The sequence below is a fragment of the Electrona antarctica genome (genome assembly GCF_951216825.1).
Source record: "Electrona antarctica genome assembly, chromosome: 13".
Taxonomy (NCBI): domain Eukaryota; kingdom Metazoa; phylum Chordata; class Actinopteri; order Myctophiformes; family Myctophidae; genus Electrona; species Electrona antarctica.
In genome coordinates this window covers 25,590,220-25,614,870 of record NC_136794.1, presented here as the reverse complement: position 1 = coordinate 25,614,870, position 24,651 = coordinate 25,590,220, and the positions used below count along the sequence as shown (strand labels likewise).

Here is a 24,651-nt window from a genome sequence, read left to right as displayed (position 1 = left end):
AAATAGATCGAAACGTGGTCAGAAATTTCAATAAAGAAAGTCTTTTGTACCTGTGCGGGCTCCATCCATCATCTACTGAAGTCTCTTTAGCCCAGCACCCAGGCTGTCAATGTGCGTATTCTACGTCCGCTCTAACCAAATGTGACTAGGGCAAGACATTAGTTTCTTATTTTGATCCCTAATTTAAGGGATTTGATTAAAATGTATACTTACAAATACTGTACAAACACTGTAGAACAGTACTATTACAAAAATCTTACAAAAACATTACAGACTTTCTGTAAAGTGCAGCCCTTTGTTGTACAACATAAAATCCTCTCTTTCATCCATGTTGCATAACTCTGCGGGTGCAAAAAACCTAAGCGTGTACACATGTAATGTAACCAAAAGGACCCTTACGGGTCGGGTTAAACCAACATCATACAACAGGTCGTTTTGAGGAAGCAATCTGATTGGTTGAAACAGCCTTCTAGCCGTGCTTCAAACCAGCATCATGGAACGGCTAATCAAAACAAAGAATTCAGCTGCTCTGTTCTCCCAGAGCGCAGCATACTCTGTGGCTATGCTACAGTAGCTAGTTTCTTGGGACATTTGTGGTCGTAGACATTTGTGTTGCTTTCGGAACACGCCTGCGGGCGAGTCCCTGCACCACCACCCCCTCTCGTGTAATATTGCTTAATTCACAACTTTTCAATTTAACAGAACGTCTTCCTTCACTACATGTCACAACAAGACCTCAGCCTTCTGCCTCCCTGTTACTTTGTCACATCCTTTCTATCTCATAAGGATTTGATGCAATGATTCCTTGTACCCGTTTAGTACATGTCTCACTCTTTCCCAGAGCTTTCACCCAGGTGGGTGTGGTTTTGAGGGTATTATTCTGTGTGGTTAGGGCATACCTGTTGAGATGCACTACTGATGGGGGGAGAGAGGGAGAGAGACAGAGAGAAATAGGGGATTGAAACACAGAGGCTGGCTGAACCCAATAGCTACTACCTGTGTACATCTGGTGCACACACTCATAATACACACACACACACACACACACACACACACACACACACACACACACACACACACACACACACACACACACACACACACACACACACACACACACACACACACACACACACACACACACACACACACACACACACACACACACACACACACACACACACACACACACAGCTATTTTTGTACTTCCAGCAAGCCGTCTTGTTTGTTCACACAACACACACCCACACACACCTGGCCCCGATAAAGTCTGTGTTATCTGTGTGTGATGTACCTTAGATGACGTCAATGGCTCAGCTCCGCTTCATACACTGATAACAGCCAAAGGCCACTGGGCTACTGGGCCCGACCCGGACTGCTTAAATACTAACAAAGTAGATGTATTCTGGTGGATTTGGGGAGTTTGATACATGTATCAGGCTTTACTAACATAGGATCCATTAAAAAGCAAAAAATACAGTAGGCCTACAGAAAGCCCAAACAACACCGAATGGTCAAGTCTGCTATAAACATAACACGAGATATAAAGCTAGATAGCTATAAACACTATTCCCGGTCGGTGGACTTTAAAATAAGATCTTTTTTCTTTTTGTATTATAAATATTATTCTCTGGTGTCGGTATTCGGTATCGGTATCGGCTAACACAGAAATTGTGGCATCGGGATCGGATCGGACATCCCTAGTCGCCATGCATCTACTCGCAACCGTTTGGTTGCAAGGATTTGCATGGTGTGGTTTGGGCTTAAGCCAGAGGTCAGCAGTGACCTCACACTATCCATAATGAGGGAGGGTAATATGGCACAATGATTAAATTCAGAAAGAAATATCTCTGTTCAATAAATGTACATATCAAATATCTTTCTACCCCAAAAACATCCCTGAAGGAGCTTTACCATATCTTTTTCTTTGCTCTATCTTTGCCCTCATTTAGTATTCCATGTCTTATGAATTATGTGTGACCTACGGTCGCAATTAATGCATAATATATTTGCTCCTCAAAAATGTAGGTAATCCAAGAATATGCACACCAAATGCACACAATGAAAGCAAGCAGTGACTTTCTTGTTGCCTAGACGCAAAGTGTTGTCTGTCATCAATATTGGCCAGCAACTCGACATCTGACCTCAAACCTGGCTCAAACCCTTAGATCTCCATATATGGAGCTGACCTGTTCTGACATTCCATATGTTGATCCTTCCCCATCCATCTTTCCTCTTCGACGTCTCCCTTTTGACTGATACCTGTCCATTTAAACTCTAGACGGGCCTGCTCCAAAGTTATTAGTGCAGTCATGCCCGACAGCCGGCGAAAACTAGAGTTCTCAACAGGCCCGAAAATTAAGCCCCAGCGGATGCGTGCACGCGACCTCGCCCTAAAGGGCTTCACGCACTCAGGCGTCTTACTGGTAATAATAATAATACAATAATTATAATATTACAATTACTGCTTTAATTTGACTATAGCAAGCATACTGCTGCCATGCCAGCAAAAGAAAAATGGATGAATTTTATTCATAACGGTATTTTATTTTCACATAATATGACATACAAATGATCACGTTATAACAAGAAACATTTATTGTATATTTCTTGTATGACAATTACCGGTATAATTTATCTTTATAATGTGAAACATTTTGTTATGACAATAAGTTATGACGTTATAATGTGAAACGTGAAAAAATCTTTCTATGACATTAACTTCTTGTAATAACATACTTTAGTAGTATTCATTGTAATGTTTGTTGGTATAACATGTTATAACATTTCGTTTTTCATGTTATAATAATAATAATAATAGATCAATTAAAATCCTCAACAAACCTCAAGAACAAATTTACAATTTTGAACCCAAAATCAGCCAAAACAATTTCCCATAGTTACTGGACTTTGGCTTTGTAAGGGCAGTATTGTTGAAACACATAATACAACTGTAGGTTATCCACACCTATTTGTGTCTGTGTGTTTACAAAATAAACAAATCAGATACACTCAGGCTATAGCACCCTGTGCACCTGTAAAACACAAATGATCTAAGCTTATTACTAGATCTGCTTAAATTCTTGGAGATGTTTGAAAAAAACACGCAAAGAGCTGCATTTTTCATATATTACAATACACAATAAAACAATGTTTGAAATTTGAGGCGATTCTGCATGTTTATCTAAAACTAAAACCAATAAGCTTTTGGTTGAAAGGGTTAGTTCAGTTTTTGGACTTAAAGCTGTAGGGAATACATGCCATTAAGAGGTTGCAAAGGTATACATTTGTTCCCTGAGTCCCATGGTGGGAGTTCTGGTGAATATATGAATTAGTCAATTAGTTCCGGTCATAAATTGATCCACAAAACTAGTATAATTTGTATTGTTGACCTATTCCAAAAATATAGTGCAACTGTCGTTCAACTTTGACCCCTCTGTCACATGGGAACAATATTTTTGTGTTTTGTGACACCAGCAGCAGCACAAACACATGTGACAGAGGGGTCAAAGTTGAGCCAAAGTTGTGCTATGGTATAGAAATAGGTCAACATTACAAATTACGCTAGTTGTGTGGATTCATTTTTATTTTAATGCAATCAATTAATACCTTTGCAATGACTATATTAATGGCAAGTATTTCCTACAGCTACAACAAAAATCTGAACTAACACTTTAACAGGTCACAGTCAAAACTGAGAGTCCAATCTTTCCCCATCAACTACTACATTCCAGCCATTTGAAAATAGCCGATGCAACGCATTGTGAGCTTGTAGATCTGGTATCGTTAGTTAGTTTTTAGACATTCGAAAACTTGAAATGAGACATTCTGAACAAAGAGTACTTTTTACTTTTGGTACTTAAAGTACATTTTGATGCCAATACTTTTGTACTTTTACTCAAGTAAATGTTTAATTCCGTATTTCTACAGTGCAATATTGATACTTTACCACCAACCTACAGTAGGAAGCCCATGACAAAAGAAAAACAAATAAAACGTGCGTTCAGACTTCGTTCCGTCCCGACAGGGGAAATGTTGGAGAGATAATGGGTGGTAATAAAGAGGGAATAATGAACCTCCCATGGTTTTTCCCTCCCTGAGGCCACTTCAATGGAAGTGATACAAGAATACATGTTGATTTTACTGCTGAGGACATCGCAGCAAGACTAAAATATTGATAGTTGGCTCTTCCAGCACGAGGGCGAGGAAGACCATAAGTGTGTATACATGTGTGCACATACAGTACAGTATGGGCGCACACAAGACATAGTCTACACAAGGCGATAAATATGTATATCTGAGATAGAGAACTGCATGCAGCTATATCTGCATCAGCCTGTGTGTGTGTGTGTGTGTGTGTGTGTGTGTGTGTGTGTGTACGTCTGCGTGCGTGTGTGCGTGACTGTGTGTGTGTGTGTTAAATAATGCATGCGGCGTAATGATTGCGAGTCGTGCCGAGGTATACAGCGTTGCAGCCAGGCAGACGGGGACTGATGAATAAGTAATGGCGCGGCGTCCACCTCGGTATGTGCGTGCGCACGCACACACACACACACACACACACACACACACTCCACGTAACCAGGAGCCCCCTCTCTGCTCAGGAGAAGTGAAAAAAGGACATCTCTCGTTCTCACTGCCTCTTATCCCCCCCCCCCCCCCCCCCCCCGCCCCTCTCCTCTCTCTGACAAGGGGATGGGGGAGGACGAGGCTAGGGGGGGAGCCATGCTTTTTCCATCCATTCCCCCAGAGAACTCCAGGCCCGACTCCAAATATGTGAGATACAGTGTCATTTATTATTGATTTGGGTTATTTATAATACACACTCACTTTCCCTGCAACCCCCCTCTATTTTTCTCTTCTTGTTTCTCATTACCCTCTCTCTGTCCCCCTCCATCTCCCTCTCTGTCTCTCCATGTTTCCCCTCCTTGTGCTGTGAATGACTGGAAAACTACCAGTACAGATAATAATAATAAAAAAAAGAAGATTTTAGTTTTGTGAAAAAGGGCAGTTGTTTTGCTGTGCCGCGAAATAGTTTTCCGTCACATGTGAGCATATCATATGTTTTCCTAAACAACAAACGCTGTATTCAACAATGAGACAAATAAAAACAACACTTGAAATACCCACACACAGATGCTATGCCACCAAAATGTGTGGTTTTGTTTTTTCAATGCTCATTTATTTTCCTCCCTCTACCTCTCTCTCTTTGTCTTGTTACCTGATCAGCGTAAGCCTCCTTAGTGGAATTGACGAGAGCAATACACGTAATGCAAACGGTGCAACACAAGACAACATCAGACGCTCAGTAAACTGCTATGGTGCTGGGTAGGTAATTGGATGTAACCTAAGTGATTGGCCAGGTAATGGCCCAAGGTAAGGTAATCAACAATACGTCTGAACACTAACCCTTATTTCTACCAAAGCCAGAAAGTAAAGGACTCAGTGCATGCTCAAGACACAGAGGTGCTCCAATTAAAACTGTTGTAAAATGAATTGTTCAATATAAAGCAAAATCCACTTCTTTCAGTGAATGGTGCATAGACCAACCCATGCCAGAACATTGAGAGCAAATTAACTCCACAGGTAGGTGGATTTATTTGGTTTTTAAACCACTTAAGCCATATACTTCATTGTGCGAAGAATAGCCACTCGTTTTCGAAATTGTGAACTTGGGGATGCGGTGGCGCAGTCGGTAGCGCTGTCGCCTCACTGCTATAGAAGGTCCTGAGTTTGATTCCCGTTGGGGACGCTGTGGCCATGTTCTCTCCTATTAGGCGATAAGAAGCAGCTTGGACTCCTCATGCATTGAAGGAAGTATGAGGTCAGTCCGTTGCTCTCCCCAGTGTAGCGCCCAGGATTACATTAGACAAGATAACTTCTTGATAATTAATATTTAATTGGTACCGTGGCGTGAATAGACGTTTACTCTAATGTCAGGGCACTAGGCTTCACACACACACAAAAGATGTGCATGCACACACACAATTAACACATTTAACTCTTCTTTTGCTAAGTACGAATATATTCGTACCCCCCCAGCTATGGGACGTTATCTGCTAGGTATGTATATATTCGTAATCCCCCATATACTCCATATATGAAGTGGTTGAGCCCCTAAGCAGCTTTTAACATTGGTCCGGTTGCTATGCAACACCTCCGTCACCACCAACTATGGGATCTTTACAACTCCTCTCATTTACCTCGGTTCAAAGCAGGATTTTCAAAGCTCCATAACTCAGAAACTACGACCGATGTCCTTGGTGATCGTCAGCCATCCAAAGTTCGGATGTCAGACTTTGTCTCGCATCGCTCCCGTCATGTAAACGTTTCTGGCGACAAAATTCAACTTTGGAGAGAAACGCAATGTCAAATACTCTCGCATTTTGTTGGACATCTTACCGTGTAATTACGGTAAGATCTAGAGTCTAGACAGACAGACAGACAGACAGACAGACAGACAGACAGACAGACAGACAGACAGACAGACAAGTAATTGACAATAGGAGATGGGTCTTTCCTGGGACGAAGCGCAGGAGGCCAAAGCACGACAGGATTCAGTGGCATTGTATGATTGCGGCCTTATGCCCCAACCGGGACGAAGAGGATTAGTAAGTAAAGTAAGCAAAGTCACGATACCAACTTTGATGAGGGAGTATTGCTTTGCTTTTAAAAATATATAAGGTTTTCTTCATTTCCTGAAAAAAGTATATTTTTCATTTCCTGAAAAATGAATATTTTAGAGTTAGGTGTTTTTTGCCCAACAGCAGAGATATATGGCCTGAGGCTCCCAGTAGTGTGTTTGCGCACATGCGTGCATGCACTGCGCGTGTGTGTGTGTGTGTGTGTGTGTGTGTGTGTGTGTGTGAGTGTGTGTGTGTGTGTGTGTGTGTGTGTCAGACACATGCGTCCAGTGATAACAAGCTCCGAGTCTACAAAGACACAGAACAAAACAATTGGCTCCTCCTGGCTCTGAACAGGACCTAAAAACATCAACACTTCAAAACACCTTGTTAAAAAATGAGACGAGGGAAGACGGGCTAAGAAAAGAAAGCAAACGCTGCGGGCCCTCGGCGCCACCGGAGAGCCTCCATTCATTCATATTTTACACCAGTACACACACACTCTCTCTCTCTCTCTCTGTCTCAATGGAAATGCTTCGCGTCTACAGGGTCTGTACTCTGTAGCAGACAGAGAGCCATTAGCTGTTAGCGATGCTAAACTGAGCTTATAGGGGATGTCAGCTCACCAGTGCTCCCCATGTACTTAGCATCACACAGGTCACAGCCGTGACCCTGAGCACTAAAGCGAGACTCGCCAACTCTCTTTGTGGACAGTGAATTCAGAGACTGGAGATAGTGAGAGGCCAAACAAAAAGAGCTTCATAAATAATTGTGGGGGCGATACAGGACAGCCTCGACAGGCCTTAAAAACATCTTAAAAGTAGCGTACCTCATTCTTGGCTATACGTTAGCATATTTCCTATTTTCTGGTTTAAATGCAGCTCCATGGTTTGAATCATTCTCGCTGTATTGTGCGGTTGTGGGCGGCAGTGGGCAGCTGAGTGGCAGGTACCGGCGGGTACCCCGCACATCACCAATTAGAGAGATTACAGTGTTATGATGATGATGATGATGCTACTTCAAGGATGGTATAATGAGCTGGAAACCGTATTCTCCCCATGTATCAACCTTTTAAAACTGTGAACAGTCAATGTTGTCAGTGTGCATTTTATGACCAAGCAAAAAAGGGAGGATAATATGCCCACCACCCCACCTGAGACAAGTCAGATTTTTCACAAGTTCACACCATGAAGAAACAACTGCACCGCCGGCAGCACAGAGCAAAACTGTGCTCTTCTGCTTTTGACAAATGAATCTGCGGTGAAGTATATAGCCAGCCTCCAGCCATTAGGCTGTACATGAACTCCTCTTCCCGGACTAGAGGAGCCTGGCCTCTGGTCACAACAGTGGTGTTGTTACGATACTGGCCAGAGGAGCTATAGCAAAAAGCCCCGGTGTGCTGGATGCTAAAGGTCCGGACCCTGAAGTGGGTCATCCATAATGAATGGTTTCCAGAAGCATCTGCAGGATCCATATGGCCATGCTTTGGCTTTTAAAAGCCTTTACAAAGCCAGCATCTGCATTAACAACTGGCCTTGTGGGAAGAACCTGGGAAAGGGTTAAGAGTCGGCGGTGGGCTGATCAACCTCATGTCCGGTTCACCAAAAAAGCCAATTTAGTTCACGATACGAATGCAAACTTGTAGATCATTTTTCTTCTCATAACAAATGGCCTGCCTAAAATAGGAATGACGCTGAAAGTGGTCTAGTTCGAGTGACATTGAAGTGGGAAAACTTGTCCAATGTATTACCATATGTATTCATGTATTCTAAACATACACGTTGTATAGGGATGAAAACACACAACAACTTTCTAGACATTCAGCTGTTGGAGCACCAAGCCAGTCAGCCAGTCACAGACAGACAGAAAGCAAGGCAAAACACAGACGATAGGCTATACAAAATTCATAACCTGCTAACATGGTCAAAATGGGGATTTCTGTGTGTGTCCCCCACACACACACGCACACACACGCACACGCGCTGTCAGGATAATGGCGGTGATGTAGGTTAGGGCATTGCCTGCTCTGCTGGAAGACCAAAACAAGTCTGGCTCTCAACGCAGCACTGAGTACTCACTAGAGTTCAGCAGACTGGACAGTGCGTGTGTGTGTGTGTGTGTGTGTGTGTGTGTGTGTGTGTGTGTGTGTGTGTGTGTGTGTTGAAGGCCATCACCCCAGGCTATGTCTGTGTGAATTGATATAATTAGGCAGTGGTACACTTTGCTTCCTTCCTTTTGAAACCTCTCTCTCCTCTGCTCCCTTTCAGTCTTGAGAAGCTTGTTTTTGTATAAATGTGCTGTATCACTTTGGTCCAGAAAAGGTTGTGGTTGAACAAAAAAATAAAAATATTCTTTAGATATTCCTCGTGACATTTTCTTTCGCAGGTCCTGCTCACCGCCGTGGAGAATGAGGTTTGATTCGTCTGCAGTGACTCTGGCTCGGCCCGAACGCTCCAATGAACATATTGGGCTCTATGCACACACGTCATTTTGGAAAGAACTTGCACCCCTTCTCTACTTCCTTCACAGGTGTTACCAATGATACTAATGAAGGTTCCTCTGTTCCATTCTGGTCAAACAGAGTCAGGGTGCTGCTATTGTGCATGTTGGCTGATGATGATGATCCATTGATCACTGGAAAATTAGCAAAAAAAAGAAAAAACATGCCGAGCGTTCCTCAGTGTTATACCCGCACGGCCGGTAAACGCTAGATCTCTTCTGCGAATTATTATTTTTTCTTTCCATCTGTTGTTGTTCTGGGGAATAAGTGTTTTGACTCTTATCACTTCCTGCTCACGCTCCATGTCGTTTGACCGGTTTGAGACCGCCTACCTTTTTTAAAGCTATTTAAAGCTAACTCCTCAGTGTCAAACACGGCCAATCGGCCATCTTATCACTACCACAGATGTTCAGAAACAACATGGTATGTATGGTGCAATTTAATTCTATTAATGACAAAACACTTCTTCACCCCTACGATTTAATCTATATATGCTTCCCCTAGGACAAATAATAAGCAATAATAAAGTAAATTGCCATAATTATGCAGATGACGCAAATTTACAAATCAGTTACATCAACTGACTACCCTGTCATTGTATTGAGGAAATCAATGACTAGATGCGGCAATATTTTACTTAGATTAATCTATCCATCCTATCTAGGCTGCCAGGATGAATCTATTACCTGGAGCATATGCCGAAGTATTTGCAGCTTTGATCGACGAAAATCCGGCGGAAAATAGTCCCACGGTTTGTTGTTGAAGAGAAAAACATGCCGCCATTACGATGCGAAATGAACACAGCCTGCACAGCATGTTGTAGTCCATTTTCCCAGAAGCCCTAGCAGCCCAGAGCATGGCTTGATCTCTGGTTTCGCCATCATACCGCGACAAATCCGCTCTTTCTTCTTTCTTTTTAAACACATTAAACAAATAGCGGGTTTAGCGTATTACGCAGCACCAACACAAATAACGGGGAACGCGGGTTACGCAGTAGAACTGTTCAATAAAGATAAAACTGAGATCATTGTTTTTGGACCACAGAATCAGAGACAGAGTGTAATCTCTCACCTTGAATCTCTTATATCCAAGAGTCAGGTGAGAGATCTTGGTGTTGTCCTAGACTCAGATTAAAATGTTAACGCCCCATAGTTGGAACAAAACATGGGGAAGCAGCATTTCACTATTATGCACCACAAACCTGGAATAATAGTCCAGGTTACAATAGGAAATCCCCAACCATAGCTGTTTTTAATTCTAATTGAAAAACATATTCATTTAACATTGCCTATCCTAATTATGTTTAATAACAGCTAGGTCTTGCCTGGGCTTTTAATCAAAGGTGGGAGTATTTGTTCTAATTTATATGCTCCTTTATTTTACAGTATTTAATTGTGTCCATTTGTTCATTTTTGAAGTGCACTGTTGCCTTGCCTTGCGCCCTCCAGGTGAAACTCTTCACTGTCAGTTGAAAAGAAGCAGCGGTGTGTATTTCATAGGGTAGTCAACCCCCTCCCCTGACTAACAAGAACTGTGAGTAGGGCTGGCATTGGCATGATGACTACATTTGGAGGAAAATGGTGAAAAGATGAATTAGTAAAAAGGACGGTATAGTAGCAAAAGAACAGGAGAAGACGTGAGAAGAAAGATAGGTGGTGAAAAATCAAGGAGCAAGAAAGTCAATAGTTCATCATAAGTTCAAACCTGTGTGTGTGTGTGTGTGTGTGTGTGTGTGTGTGTGTGTGTGTGTGTGTGTGTGTGTGTGTGTGTGTGTGTGTGTGTGTGTGTGTGTGTGTACGCACGCACGCACGCACGCACGCACGCACGCACATGTGCCCTACTGCCGGTGAGCAGAACAGAAGCAGCTGCCTAACAGCTCTTGCCCACTCCAGGCTGGCACCGGGCATGGGCACTGATGCCAGGGTGGGATTGGGGTGGGGGGATGGCGCAGGGTGGGAACCGAGAGGGCCATCTGGGAGACTGGCACCCAGACCCAAGGGTGTTATGGGCTCCTTGGACTGGGCACAAGTGCGCCAGGCAGGTGGCCTGGTATTGTTGGGAGGAGAGGGGGTTGGTTGTGTGGATACAGAACGAGAGTAAATATTGACCTGTTAACGGTGAATACCGTATTATTTTGCACTAAGTGTACTGTATAGGACTAATATTAGCTAATTTACTGCCAGAATTGTTTCAGTCTGTAGTACCGTCCCTGTCGTGGTATTTTCAGCCGGATACCTTATTTTGAAGACCCCAAAATTCACGACCCCTGAACCGGAAGCAAAATCGGCTAGACTAATTTTAGCCGCGATCTCTTTATAAGTCACCAAAAACGTTGATATTGTAACCGCGAGGCAGCCATGCTTTATTTATGAGCCGCGAACATCAGTGTTTTGATCAAAAACCTCAATCTGGGGAAATAAGAGATAAAATGGTTTTATCTCTCCACTCGTCCAGTGGCAGTGGACGAGGGGGAACCTTTTTACTGACGGACCATAGCCTAGCTGAGTGTTGCCTAGCAACAGAGAGCTAAACAGACGAAATCTCAAACCGATCCAATAAAACCCGCAAAAAGTCATCAAAGATGAGTAAAGGCCTTTTGTTGAACTAACTGAGAGTTGTGTTGGCATGTCGATGGAAATCCAGTCTGCTTTCCGTACCATGCCAGCCACCTATTTTAGAATAGTCCGATGCCTCTGAGTGACAGCTGATTGGTTACCTGCCAATGTGGCGGCAGGAGCACTTTAGCTTGCTTTTTGGCTGGTGTTAAATTCCAACCGCTCTGCCATTCCACAGTCAGGTGTATTTGATGATGATGTTGATGGATGCAAAAGTAGGTGTATGATGAAAAAAAGACATGCTCGCCCATTCACATTCATTCATGTCACTCACATTCAGCCAATATTGATTGATTATTACCTCGATTGATGTGTCCCATTCCAAGCGTGCGTGCACACACCACACACCACACACACACACAATTTTGCTACAAATCTTTGATACCTATATATTTTGTTGACCAGGGTCCCCCAGGGCTCTATACTTGGTCTCCTCCTTTTTCCCCTCTAAACAAAAATCCCTTTGCCGGAAGTATAGCTGAAAAGCATGATCATAACGCATCACAATGTGACCATTTGTGAGTTTGTAAATCTGCTTGCTTTCACTGAATGTTCACCCCAGAATAGGGACAGGAGGGTTCATGTGGCTAAGCACCATCCATTTTATCACACTCGCGCACACACACACACACACACACACACACACACACACACACACACACACACACACACACACACACACACACACACACACACACACACACACACACACACACACACACACACACACACACACACACACACACACACACACACACACACACACACACACACACACACAGTGAGTAGGGGGGATGACAGCAGGGGGTCTGGCCAGCAGACAGCTCTCATCCAGGAGTCAAGGTGACCAGGAGACTGTGTCCTCTGGAACACACTCAACCCTTTCCCTCCCATCTCCCTCTCCCCCATCTGCATCTCACCCTACCATCTTTCCCCTCATTCTCTCTCTCTCTCTCTAACAACTGATACCTAGGGCTGTCACTATTACACATTTAAGTTGACGATTAATTGTCACACAAATTGCGATTAACGATTTAATTGTGTTTTTTGCACTAAAGACTGGAACATATGAATAGAAATGTTTTATCATTTTAATATGGAAATAGTTAATCTACAAGCTTACAATGTGCGTTGTAGATCTGCTACTTCTGCTTTTTTATGTACGCTATGAACATTTTTCAACATGGACACGATCATGATGTCAAAATAATTGCGATTATCTCAAATAATTGCGATTAGACGATTACGTAATAATTGTGACAACCCTACTGATACCATGAAGTCTCAACAACACCACATATACGGGCAGGAAGAGTATTTCGCTAAAGACTAAATAAAGTCAGACACCACCACAAGTAGGGCAGATTACAGATTATTCAGATGTACAATGTAAGCTTTCAAACAATGTGCCATACATTGAAATCTGGAAGAAAAAAAGATACACATGCTAAATCTCAAATCAAGAAGTTTGGGAAAAGGCATCTTCTGTGTTGTTATCCCCAGCTAAATGGACAGTCGGTAACCAAATGCACCTATATATCATTAACTCTTATGTAAAATGAAACCAAATGGACCTGTAAGGGTCCATTCTGCACCCTCAAGAGTTAAATTATTGTTAAACATATGCATTACTTAATATACAAGAAGTCTACACATTTAGAGAATGTAAAATAATTGGTATTTTGATCAGGTAGGTTTCTATCCTATGGTACCGCATCAATACAGCATGGAATTGTGGACAAAATCTTATCCAACGATAACAAAATATTCTACGTTTTCGGTCTGGGAGGCTAAATGTCATCAAATGGTGGTCTGTGTCTTTTTTTAATATATATATTTTTTTTTAAATGGCAGAGTAGAAAGAAAACGTGTCTCTCTGTACAGTAAAATCCTCAGTGTAGTGTGGACTGTCACTGGACCCTATGGGTCTCAGTTAAATCCTCAGTGTAGTGTGGACTGTCTCTGGACCCTATGGGTCTCAGTTAAATCCTCAGTGTAGTGTGTAGTGTGTCACTGGACCCTATGGGTCTCAGTTAAATCCTCAGTGTAGTGTGTAGTGTGTCACTGGACCCTATGGGTCTCAGTTAAATCCTCAGTGTAGTGTGTAGTGTGTCACTGGACCCTATGGGTCTCAGTTAAATTAAAACTGAGGATTGTGTGGCTGGCATTGCGTGAAATCAGAGTCATGACCACTGCTATCACTGGAAGACAGAAAGGGAAGGAGGGAGCGTGTAGAGGAGATATAAGAGAGAGAGAGAGAGAGAACAGAAAAGTGAAAAAAGCCCAAATGTGCATAGATTTAATACCGTGGACAAAAAGGGAGGGGGGTGACGGAGTGAGATGTGAGAGTGAGAGAGAGCGAGACAGGAGGATGAATGAATTTGACATAGTCCAGAGTGCGTCTCTGCTCCACAGTTTTGAAATGGTAATGAACCTGCTCCCCATTTGCATAGAGAGCATCTCCTCGCTCTTCTATTTTTCTACTTATCTGTGCCCTATTCTCCTCAATTTGCTGCCCCCTTTTCTCTCTCTCTCTCTCCCTCCCTATACATCCTCACCCTCCAACACTTATCTGCCATCGCACTCCACCAGTGGTGGAAAGTAACTAAGTAGATTTACTTAAGTACTGTACTTAAGTAAATTTTGAAGAGTATTTCCAATTGCCAGTACTTTTTTTTTTTTTTACCAGAGGCAAATATTGTACTTTTACTCCACTACATTTATTTGAAAACTTTAGTTACTAGTTACTTGTACTTGTACTGTAGATTATGATTATTACCAGTAAGACACCATGAGGGCGAGAAGTGACCTCGCTCGAGCGAGATCGTATGCACGCATCCGCCTAGGTGACGGCAGACTGCTGGGCGAGCGCTGGCGCTTTGGCATGGGGGGTCAGATCAACATATGGAATGAATTCTGTACTGGCCATATATGGAGCGTGTCTTGAGTGTACAGGGTTTGATGAGGTCAGATCAACATATTGATTGTCAGATCTACAAGCTCACAATGCATCGTGATACGACATTGTGAGCTTGTACAGTAGATCGGCTATTTTCATTTTTCAAAATATTTTTTAGACATTTTGAACTTGTGGAATGGGACATTCTACACAATGAGTACTTTTACTTTGGCCTACATTCTGAAGCCAATACGTTTGCACTTTTACTCAAGTACATTTTGAATTCCGGACTTTTACTTGTAACTGAGTCTTTCTATATTGCAGTATTTATACTGTTACTTAACAAATTGAGTACTTTGACCCCGCCAAACGTTGTTTCAGCGTTGTATCCCACCACTCCTTTCTTTTCATGTTGTCCTCCTCGCACAGACCTTCCTTCCTCCTTACCACCTCTCCTCTCGTATCTCTCTTTCCAATTCTGAATCCTCAGCTCTCTCTGCCATGTGTGAGTGCGTGGGCCGCCGCTAATTTGTGCAGAGTGGGAGAGCTGTTTTGGCTGGGGAAGAATGAACCCAGTTTAGCGCACGCGCGCACACACACACACACACACACACACACACACACGCGCGCGCACACGCACACACACGGTTCTTCTCAACGCCTCCCTGGCGGAACTTAGTCAACCTGGTTTAATTTATGCATGCAAATCTGTCTCTTCACCTCCTCTCCCCCCCACCACCTCCACTGTCCTCCTCCTACTCCTCTCCATATCTTCACCTCCACTGTCCTCCTCCTCTTAATGTCTCCGTCACGTCGCTCCGACACTCTTCTCATGTCTGACTGCAGGCGTATGACTCAAAAGTGTGTGTGCTACACACACACACACACACACACACAGTGACCCTTGTGCAATTGGAGCTCATGGCCTTCGGGCTGCTGGCCAGCCCCATATGGGCCAAACGAGCAACAGCCTCAAACCAACGCTGCTCTCACCACTAACCTTTTGCCTCGGTTAGTTAGTTGTGCGCACCGAAATAGCTGATCTGCTATTCGCGGCGAGCAACTACGTATGAATCAGGACATATACTGTATGATATTGCAGTAACGTGTCAAGTTAACACACACACACACACACACACACACACACACACACACACACACACACACACACACACACACACACACACACACACACACACACACACACACACACACACACACACACACACACACACACACACACACACACACACACACACACACACACACACACACACACACACACACACACCATTTCTAACACATCCCATGAAATATGTTAATAGAAGGTGTTGCCCCATGCTTTTTGGAGAGTATGTACCACATCTAGTTATCACACGTTCTCTAAGATGTGTTACAATTAGTGACCAATGGCTTGCCAAAAATCTTTTTTCTGAGTTGCCTTTAGCAGTTGAGTCGAGTTGTGTAAAAGTGGCGTGAGGGATTTCATGCGGAGTGTGCATGTGCGTGTGTCTGTGTGTGTGCGTGCGTGCGTGTGTGCACGCGTACGTACGTACGTACGTACATGCGTCTCTCTCTAGCTTCTCCATACCTGTGTGTTGTCCTGTTACAGCTGAGTTAATCAAACGTATTACTTAAGCCCCATACTATACCATATACCACTATAAACATCAACCAGGGTGAGAATGTTACCGACAACAAGCATATGGAGGAGCTAACAAGGGTAAGTGAGAAGATAGCTTCCAGGAGAAGGAGTGAATGAGGCTGCCATCAACACCAGTAGATCACAGCCAGCAAACTGGTGCTATGGGAGCCAACACATGTGGCATTCACATTTTCACATTTTGTGAATTATGAATACTATTTTAGTATATATATATATAAATATATACTTTTTATGTTTTCTAGACACATCTTGTTTTACACATCAATGAGTGTGTCTTGAATGCCACCGATTCTGTCAAAGCACAGCGCGTAATTTGATGTCGGTCAAAAATGGGTCAAAAATATCCATGTCCGTGTTGAAGGAGAGAGTGCGCACATCAGATAAGCGCACCCGAGTGTGCGTAGTATATGTTTGTTGAAGCTGCGGGGCCGTTAAACATGCTATTAGCAAACCACAGCTTTAGGTTTAGGCCACCCGCGCTGGTGTCATCGGCACTGCGTCAGCGTTTCCCGCTGCCACATGGGACTATCATGTCGCCACTAGTGTGATGCTCCACTGTTCCTGTCAACAAGACAGCGTCAAGCTCCGCGCGTGCGTACACACACACACGCGTGCGTACACACACACACGCGTGCGTACACACACACGCGCACACACGCGTACACACACACACACGCGTACACACACGCGTACACACACACACACACACACACACACACACACACACACACACACACACACACACACACACACACACACACACACACACACACACACACACACACACACACACACACACACACACACACACACACACACACACACACACACACACACACACACACACACACACACACACACACACACACCCTCCTCCTCAACCAACAAGTCATCTAATGAATAAAAGATAGCGAAGTTCTAAAAATGGCAAGTGACATCAGCTTGTGAAATTATTGCAAATATACAGTAGAGCAAGCTACCTGTCTCTTTCTCATACACGCGCAGACGCAAGCGTTTGCACACATATTACTTGAGCGTGCGTGCGTGTGGGCACAGACATACACAGACACACATGCGTTTACGCAGTGTTTTCTAAAGCCAGGTGTACAGCAGCGATGCCAACAAGCGGCCACCAAATCACCAGTCTGCAGTGCTGGCGGTGTGTAATCACTCCAGCAGCGAAACCCAAAGACATTATTTCACCCAACACACACATGAGTATGTCGTGTCAAGTGCACTCAAAGTATCCATTAAGTTTCCAAACAGGGATGCACTGTCAACACCTGCATGACGTTACATATCTGGCCAGTGGAAAACTGACATAATGCAATACATCACTTCATTAAAATCTAGACCTATAGAGCCATGTGTAACAAGCCAGTAATGCTGTGTTTTTTTTTAGAGTCTTCCTTGAGTAAGACTATCCGGACACCCCCCCCCCCCCCACACACACACACACAGTAACCTACCTGTTGGAAGGTGGTTGAGTGAGGCTGGTTTCAAGAGCTCCAGTGGCTGTTTCTTACTGGTCAGACCACCTGCCAGAGACAGAGAGCAAGGAGACTCTGCTTCAAATATTGTCCTCAGCATTGTCAACAGCGCGGATCATCAAACTACTAGCCTCAAAACCCACCGCTGGTAGCGGGAGGGGGGGGGGGGGGTGTCTGTGGAACACTACAACTCCCAGCTGAAAAAGGTGGGCGCGTGGTTATATAGGGACATGGGCTGAAAGAAAACAAGTCGAACGAGAGGAGAGCCAACGGAGAGAGAGTGAAGGAGGCGAGCGTATCGGCGGCGGCCAGGCACCGGGCGATGTGCTTGCACTTATGAATTTAGTCATAGCAGGGAGGGAGGGAAAGAGAGAGAGAGAGAGAAAGAGAGAGAGAGAGAGAGTCAATCATGAACATTTTTAAATAAACACTTGTGCGGCGAGAGAGCAGGCAGTTGTGCCTTACATGTGCTGCCGTTTCTTAAACCAATACAGGCATGCGTCTCATCTTTTTGCACATAGGTACAATCCCCCCCCCCCACACACACACACACACAAACACACACACACGAGGTGTGTGTGTGTTGCAGATGATAATTATAGTGGGAACAGGAACAGGCAGCAGCTCAATTCAGGGAGGACCCATCTATAAATAGCCTAGTAGGACAGGCGCGCACGCACACGCACACACACACACACACACCTCTCCCCATCCACCTCACACCACTCATCTCTTGCCAAAACAATGTATATATTACAGGGTTTATTTTCAACATGACAACCTCATTAATCCAATGAATCACAACCTTCTCCTCTACATAAAAAAAACACATGTTCTTATTAATAAATGAATTGGAAGCATTGTGCAACTCTTGTCTCTTATAGGACCTTATTATGGCTTTTATTCCATTCTGTTTGCTTTCCCACCCAATTGTGGTGAAGCCCGAGGCAAAATTAATATTTAATTCTGTTCCGTTGTGTTTTTCCATGTTGGACACGGGCATCACATAATGGGCTAATTTGCTTAGTACTAAACGAAAAAGCGATATTATACAAACCCACCTACTGTAGTAGGGCTGCACGATTTTGCCTGATTTCTTTTCTTCTCTGAAACCTCGATTTCGATTTCTCTCAGTAAAATAAATACATTGTCTCAAATAGGCAAGTGTTTTTTTTTGTAATGCTACAAATTTTCCTTGGAATAAAGTCCAAACCATAAAAGGATCCCTGGCTAATAAGACAAATATGCCTTAAAACTGTACCATCAATATTTTATTTCTTTCATAAATAGAGAATCTTTCACTCAGGGACTGCTCCTATCGCAGGTTGATGTGTGGTCCAGCCCTATGGAAAGCTAATAAAAACAACTTCCTAAGGATAATATGAGCATCAAAGCAATATTTAAATACTTTTTATTAGCATGTGCATTCCATACATTCCCTAGTGAAAGATTCTCTACTTATGAAAAAAATATTTAAGGTGTTTTTATATTTAGTTATAGAGGGCAAGTATAGTGTTTTAAGGCATATTTGTCTTGCCAGGGATCCTTTTAAACAAAGAAAGATAAATCCCCTTTGGGATTAAACAAGTGAAAACGTGTACAATATGTCCATTAACATTATCCAAATTAATTTATTTTTCAATTATTTGACCCATTGCTGGCTGTCTGAATACAAAAAAAAAAAAACTTTTAAAATGTTATGTGCATGTCTCATTAGGGCACATTGTGATATTGTAAATCAGCCATTTAGATTATTTCCCTAAACGAATCAATCGGTTATGAAAAATGATGATGAACAGTTAACCTATAGATCTTACCTGAACTCAGACGTACACAATCACACAGGCTATAATTAGACTGCTGGACTGAGAGGTAAGCAGACTGTTATCAGGGAGAGATAAGATCTCAGGAGAATTAGCACAATGCAAACACACACCCTGTGTGCGCACACACGTCTGAACTGAACCACGCCCCCACCCACAACTTCACCATGCTGTTCACAAGCATTCACAGTGCAAACCGTTCCTGCAACCAGTTGCCATAATTGTTTGTAGGATCACAGCAACGTCTGCTGCTGCTCACTAGTGGGAGATGAAGGCTTCATACACACCTACACTACACAGGGATTTTTGAGGGCCGCTATATACAGGTTTAATGTTTGTTTTTAGTTAAAAACGCCAATGACAATGGACAGAGTTTAATGTTTGTTTAGCGGCACGCTAACACAAACATTAAATGCCATTAACAATGAAGAGAGTTTAATGTTTGTTTTACCTCACCATTACATCACCTAATCATAGCAACATGAGTTAGACTTTAATATATTAGCGCCCCTCACTTCACACTGGTGTGATTTTTTTTAATAAACATAGCTTTTTCGTTTTTTGAAAATCTCTGCGTCTACACGACAATGTAGCTCAACTGGCGGAGCCAGCCCAAAACCTCTCTGTCCACACGATAACGTATGGCTGAAAGTGGTGGAGCCAGCCAAATCTCTTGTCCACACGCGGACGCATAAACAGAGTTCTTGCTAGACGGTTCCACTGATAAATCCACCAAAAGAATGTGAGACTAGAAAAAGTGCCCTTCTGGGCACAGGTCTCCACCAGGAGGATAGGACTGTGTGAGATGTTTGGCAAAATGTTTAGGAGTAATATAAACATGTTTGCCTTTGATGGCAATTGGATGATTTGAGGCATTTTGTTCCAAAAATGTGTTTTGTAAAAATCAACCTGTTGGTGGCGCTATAACAGGCCAATGTGAAAAGGGTGGGATATATTCCTCAGCCTAGTAAGAAAATGTGTGAAAGTTTTCACGTAAATTGCATGCTGCGTTCATGATTTGAGGCTTTTGTTCCAAACGGGGCAATCTTGCAAACTGTGAAAGCCAATTATAGCCAATTAGAATGGAATATGAAATATCGGACAGATCCGAATTGAGCACATGACCATAGAGATGCTGTGTAACGATTTGTGAGATTTTTGGACAGAATCTGGAGGAGTAATATCAAAAGATGTGTTTTACAAAAGTCGGCCTCCTGGTGGCGCTATAAAAGGCAGATGCGGAAAATGCAGGTCAAAGGTTTGTCCTTGGCCTCTAGGGAGTGTGCATGCAACGTTTCACGCAGATCGGTGCAGTTTTAGGTAAAAATGTGAAAAGCTGCCTCATGGTGGCGCTATAACAGGCCGTTCTGGAAAATGCGGGGCAGAGGTTCATCGTTGGCATCCAGGGAGTGTGTGTGCAAAGTTTGGCATCGACCGGGTTAACGGTGCCGGAGATTAGCTGTACACAGACGGACGGAAGGAAGGACGGACGGACACACACACGGACGGACGGACACACACACACACGGACGGAGTGCAAAACATACTCTCTCCCCATGCCTTCGGCCTGGTGGAGACAATAATCTATGGCCGTATCATTGATGATGGAAAACCATGCAATGTCCTTATTGGCCATGTTGAAGTTGAACACGCCCATGCCATGCAGAAGGTAAGGGGTGTGTCTCATTTCTGTTTCATACAGCCAAATGATAATAACGATATGGAAAAATGGTTAATAATAATTAATAGGTTAATTATAATTTCCTATAGAATTTAATGTTTATTTAATGCCATCATGCCCAGGTAGTTTATAAAAACACAGAATAACGTGTGTGTGTGTGTGTGTGTGTGTGTGTGTGTGTGTGTGTGTGTGTGTGTGTGTGTGTGTGTATGTGTGTGTGTGTGTGTGTGTGAGAGAGAGAGGGATAAACTAGACCTATAAATGTTCCATGTTATGTGCTTAATTTAAGGGGTTTATGTAAATTAACACAACTATCATCAGCATGATAAGGTCATGTATTAATACCACGCTATACAAAGAAAAAGATGGTGCTACCTGATTTGTGGTGGCGCTACCAACTGAAAAGGCTGGTGGCACCAGTGGTTAGTCTGGAGCCCTGGCGAGCTTGAAGATATGAAAGTTTCACCAATTTGGGTCCCAGGCTAATGTCTACTTTCTCGTTTGGGTCACGGGCTAAACATTTTGGGAACCACTGCACTAGAATACACTCACAATCCTGCTTTTAGAAGCCAATATGAATGAACGCCTGCAAACATCCACCATCTTTACAAACGTGAGGCAAACCAGGACTTGCAGAGTCACTTTCAGTGACATTACTAGCCTACTTGTTTACCAGCAGCTGATTGATAAACAGAAATCTTCTGTTTAGGCTTTTTTGATTTAAATATATAAAATATATTTTTAAAACATTTATTCATAAATGTTTTAATAATCAACCAAAATGATTAGTCTGATTAACCATGTGTATGAACTTTAATACTTTGTCGTAAAATCTCGACAGTGAGTCGTGAGTTTGTAGGTCCGATATGTTTTTTTTATTTATTATATAGTAGTTCGATTAACTATAGAAAAAAGGCAGCTCTGATGAAGACCTTGTCGAAACATGTTCACAAGGTCGAAATATGTTGGTTTAATTAATAACGTTTTCCTCCTTTTTAACTATTAAGTGTGCCCGAATCTCCACCTTTTTTCTATAGATGTTTTATCCCGATTGATCCCAGGAGCACCTTTTTACTATTTTTATATTTTGTATACCTGCACGTCTCCTGAGCACCTGGTTGCTTCCTTGCCTCTGCCTAGTTCGATTAACTGTTGCAACCCTGCTTTTGGTAATCACATTATTTTCATGGCTGTTTACAAGGAGATTTTAGCTCTCTGAATCCAGAGAGCTTTATGGGGCCAGAAGGTACTAGAGTTTATGTCTCCTTCACTCCATGGTGAGCACTGGACCACTGGAGAGAGAGAACCTATTTAGAGAAGATGGGGATGAGGGGAGACAGAGGAGGGCGAGAGAGAACCATGTGCTTGAGTCACACATGAACGACTGCCACCGCATGACGGACACATGCACGCACATAAAGATGCTCGCAAGCAAGCACATACAGTACGTGTGGGGCTTTTGTTTTTCTGGGTTGCAAAGTGCTATTTTCAGCCTAAGCAGACTGCCAGCATGATTAATACATGGAGGGTGGGGCTAAATTAAACATTCATATATCTCTCAAGCGCGCACACACACATGCACGCACACACACAAACACACAGACACTGTTGTGATAGAAGCTGAGCCTATTCCCCAATCCCTATAGGCCAGGCCTATTCAACTGGCGGCCCACAGGCCAGGTTCTGGCCCATATAACATTTTTTGAAATATACACTGTATATACAGTATGTACTGTATATGTGCAAAAGAAAAAAGTAAATTAATTTTGTGTTTAAGGTATTTAGTAGGAAAATGTGCGCCTCGTTCAGTATTCTCCAAATAGAACAATCTGATTTCCTGCCGTTAGCTGGCTTATTAAGTTTAGCAAATAACATTGGTATGTTATTTCTATTTTCTATTTGGCACAATGTCAATGTTAACAATGAAAAGAAGATAAATGGATACGGAAAAGGTTGGGAAGCTGATGTTCCTGCAGCTGCACCTCTAGCAGAGGTACAGGTATGTTGTTTGACCATGTCAGCGTCCATCTATCTCCATTCACTTACAGTATGTGGGGTTCATTTGGGTCTACGGGGAAATTATAAACTGTTATTGACATGACAGAAACACTGTAATGTAAACAGGCACTGACGAGAGCGCCCTACAAGTAACTGATGTTAATATTGATACTGATAACAGTGAGTTTGGGAATTTAATAATTTTTTTGGAAATTTAGATCTATATAGTGTTTCAGATAAACAGTGTTTGGATTATGGTGGATTAAGTTATGGTCTTGGGTGATGCATGGAATTATTACTTTTACTATGTGTTAGTTACTATTGCCAAGTTCTATTGTGAATATTGTCTTTCTTTTACTGTTCGTTGAAACAGTACTGGTGCAATGAAAGATTATCTAAGCAATTAAAATTATCCTTCAGTGATTTTTTTATTTTAAAATCTAATCTGTATAGCGTTCTAATTGTGTGATCATTGTTTTTACACTGATTTAAGGAAAAGTCATGGCGAATTTACACAAAATACAATATTTAATTATAGAATGAGAATACAAGTGTGGTTATAATATTGTATGTTGGCGTACATTTGGCTTACATTTTTCTCCCTGCTCGGCACAATTAGACAGCCATTATTAATCATTAAGAGCAGGGAGATAGATACAATAACAACCCTCCATGGCCAATAGAACTAATAGCAGAGCCCACCGGTGGTGCTGGGGTGGCGGTGGGAGCAAACAGTGCATAACAATAAAAAACAACAAAACACATGTGCAGAAAGAACGCAGAAAGAACACAGCCTTAGGTGAGGTTAAATAACGCGTCAATTGGTCAGCTGATTACCACGTCAGTGTATGACGTATGTCTTGCATAGTGCCGTTGTATAAGCATCCGTATGCACCCACATAGGCGCAGTGTGTAACCTCAAGCATCACAAGCTACGTATCATTTGTGTGAATGTAAGTGTATATACCATAAAATCGTCAGTGTTTGTTTAACTATGACAGTGTAAAAAAATGGACCCCGTCAGAGCTAGACTGAGAAAAACCGAGGGTTTTACTATATCAGTGGGGTGGCCATGGCAGATGGTAGAAAGCTGACACCAGAGCCTGATGGGCCAGAGAAGTGCCAAGCAGTGTCTCACACACACACACACACACACACACACACACACACACACACACACACACACACACACACACACACACACACACACACACACACACACACACACACACACACACACACACACACACACACACACACACACACACACACACACACACACACACACACACACACACACACACACACACACACACACACACACACACACACACACACACACACACACACACCTAA

General features: G+C 42.8%; 1 protein-coding gene across 1 annotated transcript in view; it reads right to left on the bottom strand.

Annotated features, from left to right (window-relative positions):
• Window positions 1–24,651, bottom strand: part of hdac4 (histone deacetylase 4) — a gene marked incomplete at its 3' end in the record, with an annotated part of 212,896 nt that overhangs the window by 117,661 nt on the left and 70,584 nt on the right. Inside the window, exon 3 of the mRNA XM_079517717.1 lies at window positions 17,773–17,841. Within this exon, the coding sequence (XP_079373843.1) occupies window positions 17,773–17,841 (69 nt within the window). The remainder of the gene's footprint in view (window positions 1–17,772; window positions 17,842–24,651) is intronic.